Source organism: Rhinatrema bivittatum, chromosome 3, assembly GCF_901001135.1.
Source record: "Rhinatrema bivittatum chromosome 3, aRhiBiv1.1, whole genome shotgun sequence".
Classification (NCBI taxonomy): domain Eukaryota; kingdom Metazoa; phylum Chordata; class Amphibia; order Gymnophiona; family Rhinatrematidae; genus Rhinatrema; species Rhinatrema bivittatum.
The window spans coordinates 590890964-590896963 of record NC_042617.1 but is presented as its reverse complement, the minus strand read 5'-3'; the positions used below and the strand labels follow the sequence as shown (position 1 = coordinate 590896963).

Genomic DNA, 6000 nt, shown 5'->3' with positions numbered 1-6000 from the left:
CTCTCTCTGGCTTCCCGGATGAGTCTCCTTCTTGCTGTGACACTGGGTTTTGAGGGTCAGCTTTGTCTAAGTAGTGTCTGGGTGGTATAATGCAGCTTGCATTTTCTCACAGTTGATCCAACAGTGCTCACTGGCATATCCAAGCACTTGGATATTATTTTGTAGCCTTTTCTGATTTTGTGCATGTCTATATAATTTTATTTTTAATTGCCTTAGAATGCTCTTTGGTCCTCATTTTCAAAGCTTTCCTTCAGATTCACAGTCTGACCAATGGTACTGCAATTAGGGGGTCTTTTATCCAGAAAAGCTGATTTTTTGATTCACAGGTAGAGGACAAATGTAAGCCAGTTGTTAGGACAGTATCTTTCATCTGTGTAAACTTGGAGCTTGGTGCTTCCACAGCACTTGGAATGAATACTTGTGCAAGCAGCATATTTCAGTTTTTAATTTTATTCTACAAAAAATGCAGAGAAATAATGGATTGGGACTTTGAAAATTTACTTTAAGACCATGCTGGTTTGCAATATACATACAGTCCGGAACAATCTGTGTAAATGTCATTTGTAATCCACACAAATCTTATGAATTTTTAGCGATCGAATACTTTTGCAAGCCGCAGGTATTTCAAAATATTTTCAAAGCCTCAAATTACAATTATCTATTTGATTCTACTTTTTTCAGCATTTCTTTGAAACTTCTGGGTGGCTCCAGGTTTTAATAAGAAAGCAAATGAAGAATATGGTTTTCAGAAAATAAAATATTTTTAATTAAATAATAAAGATGAGACATTTCCTGTCATCGCTTTTCAATTTATAGCTGATTCATTTAACTTTCTTAAGTTGTAGATAATCTTAATGAATCTATCGTATTTTAGCTTCTCTGTCCATGGATGCTTTGAAGCGTTCTTGCTTCAGTAAGGTTAGCAGGCTTTCATATTCTTATTCAGATCCTGTGGAGAATTAGAAAAAAAATGGTTAGTTAAGCTGTTCCATGGCTGCACTCACAACATGCTATCAACAACATCACTGACAATTTTAGGGTTCATAAACTAGAAAAGCAATTTAATATATGTATCTTTCTTGTAGGAGAACTAGTGAAAATGAAAAACTGTCTACAAATTTGTCTCTCTGGATAGAGAACACCATCATACAGTGTTCTTTATTTAGTACTTTAAGACTCTAAAACAGGATTTGCAAAGGTAAAGGAGAGGGCCGGCATCTGTGCATCCTCTGTGGTGGCAGGGGCCTGCAAGCCAACATGGGCTGGCTATGTGGTGAGCGGTTGGGGATCAGGCAACTGATGCCCCTCACCCACCCCCAGAAACAGATCTCATTTTGCACCCATTGCCCCTGTGTGTTGTTCCTCCTGCAACTGGGGGTGTTTTGTGGCGCAGAGTTCGGTGTGGGGTGAGGTGCGGGAGTTGGGGGTTTCCTACCCCATCGGCACTGTCACTGCCGGGCCAGCAGCACAGTTGTGGTGATACAGGGCTGGGGTTGATTCGTCAGGGGTGGGGTGTGTTGACCACCCACCCATATCCATGGAGGGCCGTCTCGTGTTGGGGCTCAGGTGGCCTGAGTGTAGGCCTTGTGTGTGACCTGGTGAGGGGAGAGAAGCATTCTTTCTCCCTCCCTGGGGCTGCTGAGTCCCTCCAAAGGCCCAAGAAGGGGTCACGCTGGCTTCCTGGCCCGACGCTGTTGCTTGAGATGAGATGGGAAACTGCACCTTCGGTGGGGGCATGAGCATGGTTGGGCTCTGGACAGGCCATTGCAGCAGCATGGTGCATCGGAGCAAGACCCCCCCCCCCAACTGGGCATGCAATGTGGAGGAGCTGGTGATGGCATGTCAGGTGCTCACAGGAATGTTGTGGGATCCTGAGATTTTCCTTTCAGAAGGCCTTTCACATGGTGGCAGTATGCTTGGCTGCAATTAAAATAAAATAAAAGGGAGCCAGTACAGGTGAATGCTTGTGGTAGTGGGTCTTGATGTGCAGTAGGGTTGGATTGATGCGGCATGAGTACAGTTGAGGACCAGAAGGAAGATAAGCAGCAACAGTGTAGGAGCAGGTTTTCAGCCACAAGGTGCATTACTCCCATGCTATAGCAAGCTGCCTCAGCCCAGCTACCCCAACCTCTCCCCCCATCTCCAAGTGCCTATGTGGGTCTGCGGCGTCTTTGCATTATTTAAAAAACAAAACATTAGTGTTTTGCCTGAACCATGGCAACAATTTATTTGTATAAAGCAGTGGTGAAATAGTGAGCCTTCTTCAGAGCCCACCTTTGCACATGGAGGCACAGCAGCTGGGATGTCTGGTTCGTATTGTGTGGGATGGGAACCAGATCTTAGGATGCTGGATGGTGCTGCATAATATACTGAAGATGTGCAATTGGTACCAATGGTAGGGTAGACATAGGAGGCAGATGAGTAGCCGCTAACATCCACAGAGTCTCTAGAGATGCAGGGCTTCCTCATCCAGCAATGTCTTGAACTCTCGGGGCTCTCGTCCTCAGCTATCCCCCATCTAGTGGCTGGAAGCCCTCTGCAAAAGCAGCCAGGTCTCTGTGGGCATAGATGTAGCAGCATGTTTTGCCTAGGAAGGGTTGGTCTTCCCATGCCCGGCAGGCCCTAGTCAGGCTGAAATTACCAAGTCAGTTGGCTCTTCAAGTCATCAGCGCAGGCAGACACCCACATGCCAGGCTTGTGGCTCACATATTATGACTTGTACTTGCAGCCAATTAGAGATGCAGTATTGTAGGCTGCACCCTGGACTCTCTGGTCCCTGACTGCTTAAAACGCAGAGAGGGGGTGCATGCCTAGGCTCCACTCACTCCTGGGGCACCACTATCCTGTACTGGACAGGCAAAGGGAGGGCTACAGTCAGTGCCCTATTGGCCCCCGCTACAGGATATTATTTACCATTAATTATTTATGAAGATTTGATATTCCGCCTTTCCCAGTTTGGTCTGAAAGCAGATTGCAAATAGCAATGAAATGCGAATCAGTGGATAGAACTCCACATTGCAGCTCTGCAGCTATCCTCCATGGGAATTACTCACAAGTCGGCTACCAACGCTGCCATAGCTCAAACAGAGTGAGAACATAAGAACGTGCCATACTGGGTCAGACCAAGGGTCCATCAAGCCCAGCATCTTATTTCCAACAGTGGCCAATCCAGGCCATAAGAACCTGGCAAGTACTCAAAAACGAAGTCTATTCCATGTTACCGTTGCTAGTAATAGCAGTAGCTATTTTCTAAGTCAATTTAATTAATAGCAGGTAATGGAGTCTCCTCCAAGAACTTATCCAATCCTTTTTTAAACACAGCGATACTAACTGCACTAACCACATCCTCTGGCAACAAATTCCAGAGTTTAATTGTGCACTGAGTGAAAAAGAACTTTCTCCGATTAGTTTTAAATGTGCCACATGCTAACTTCATGGAGTGCCCCCTAGTCTTTCTATTATCTGAAAGAATAAATAACTGATTCACATCTAGACCTCTTATGATTTTACACACCTCTATCATATCCCCCCTCAGCCGTCTCTTCTCCAAGCTGAAAAGTCCTAACCTCTTTAGTCTTTCCTCATAGGGGTGCTGTTCCATTCCCCTTATCAATTTGGTTGCCCTTCTCTGTACCTTCTCCATTGCAATTATATCTTTTGTGAGATGCGGCGACCAGAATTGTACACAGTATTCAAGGTGCGGTCTCACCATGGAGCGATACAGAGGCATTATGATATTTTCCGTTTTATTCACCATTCCCTTTCTAATAATTCCCAATATCCTGTTTGCTTTTTTGACTGCCGCAGCACACTGAGCCGACGATTTCAATGTGTTATCCACTATGATGACTAGATCTCTTTCTTGGGTGGTAGCACCTAATATGGAACCTAACATTGTGTAACTATAGCATGGGTTATTTTTCCCTATATGCATCACCTTGCACTTATCCACATTAAATTTCATCTGCCATTTCGATGCCCAATTTTCCAGTCTCACAAGGTCTGCATGCAATTTATCACAATCTGCTTGTGATTTAACTACTCTGAACAATTTTGTATCATCTGCAAATTTGATTACCTCACTCGTCATATTTCTTTCTAGATCATTTATAAATATATTGAAAATTAAGGGTCCCAATACAGATCACTCCACTGCCCACTCCCTTCCACTGAGAAAATTGTCCATTTAATCCTACTCTCTGTTTCCTGTCTTTTAGCCAGTTTGCAATCCACGAAAGGACATCGCCACCTATTCCATGACTTTTTACTTTTCCTGGAAGCCTCTCATGAGGAACTTTGTCAAACACCTTCTGAAAATCCAAGTACACTACATCTACCGGTTCACCTTTATCCACATATTAACTCCTTCAAAAACATGAAGCAGATTTGTGAGGCAAGACTTGCCTTGGGTAAAGCCATGCTGACTTTGTTCCATTAAACCATGTCTTTCTATATGTTCTGTGATTTTGATATTTAGAACACTTTCCACTATTTTTCTTTGCACTGAAGTCAGGCTAACCGGTCTGTAGTTTCCCGGATCGCCCCTGAAACCCTTTTTAAATATTGGGGTTACATTAGCTATCTTCCAGTGTTCAGGTACAATGGATGATTTTAATGATAGGTTACAAATTTTTACTAATAGGTCTGAAATTTCATTTTTTAGTTCCTTCAGAACTCTGGGGTGTATACCATCTGGTCCAGGTGATTTACTACTCTTCAGTTTGTCAATCAGGCCTACCATATCTCCTAGGTTCACTGTGATTTGGTTTAGTCCACCTGAATCATTACCCATGAAAACCTTCTCCAGTACAGGTACTTCCCCAACATCCTCTTCAGTAAACACCAAAGCAAAGGAAAGGTACACAAAGATGAGATTTCTACAATGACTCTTGCTCTAGCTTGATAGCACCTATCAAGCTAAGGCAAGAGTACATTGTAGAAATCTCATTTTGCAATGCATTTTTATCACGGTGCTATTCATGCGAAATTTATGGCAAAATGTTGAATCTAAGCCTTAAGAGAAATGTGCAGTCAAACTTTATGAAGATTCCACACAAAGTCAAAGAATGGTGTTCACAAATTTTTAAATCAGTACAGCAACTCCACGATTCACAAATTGCAAAGTATCCAAAATTTTAATAGACCCCTGAGACAGTCCCGTGTTTCACCATGCGGCTGCATCGGGAGGGACAATGAAAGAATTTTAATATCTATAACCCTCATTTCTCTACAGAAGATCCTGCTCTTCCGACAACCTCAGCAATCAGCTGGCTTTAGAACTCCCACTCATAGACCTCTCCAATCCCAATTCAGCCCTCCTTTCCTGGAGCAACATTATAGAGGCTGAAGTAAATAAACTATGTATACTGTCAACAAAAAAACTCAACCCCAACTCCTCCAAAAGACAACCGTGGTTCACCAATGAACTTCGAAAACTCAAACTGAGTTTAAGAGAGTAAATGGCGCAAAGCCCCTTGCCCCAGCACGCTCTCTGCCTATAAACTTGCTCTTCACCACACCACTACTCCAGCTTAAGATCAAAAAGGGATTTCTACGCACACAAGATCCATGACCTTATCTTTGACGCTAAAGCCCTTTTTGCCTACGTATCCAAATTAACACTAATCAACACACCAGATATCCCTAGCAACCAAGCACAATCCAAAGCTGACGAGTTGGCTCTTTTCTTCCAAAACAAAAATGCCAACCTCCTAACACAGCTGCCCTCTAGCACCAACTCTCCTACTAATGCATATCATCTCCCTTGAGATGAGATTCAAGGCATCTCTCTTGAATCGTTTGAACCCATCACTGCCTCAGAGATCCAATTGGTACTAAAGAAAATGAAACCTTCCTTCCATCCCTTCGTCCAAATCCCTACTAAACATCTCCTGCTAATTCCCGACACCATCTCCAAAACACTGGCTGACATCATAAACTGTTCACTATCTCAGGGAATCTATCCAGACGACCTTAAACTGGCCTCCCTCAAACCACTCC

The 6000-nt window shown here is 43.4% G+C and overlaps 1 protein-coding gene across 1 annotated transcript in view; it reads right to left on the bottom strand.

Annotated features, from left to right (window-relative positions):
* Positions 1-795: 795 nt before the first annotated feature.
* The window catches only part of LOC115088438 (potassium/sodium hyperpolarization-activated cyclic nucleotide-gated channel 1-like), a 312950-nt gene continuing 307745 nt past the window's right edge, over positions 796-6000 (bottom strand). Inside the window, exon 8 of the mRNA XM_029596713.1 lies at positions 796-949. Within this exon, the coding sequence (XP_029452573.1) occupies positions 939-949 (11 nt within the window). The 3' untranslated portion in view covers positions 796-938. The remainder of the gene's footprint in view (positions 950-6000) is intronic.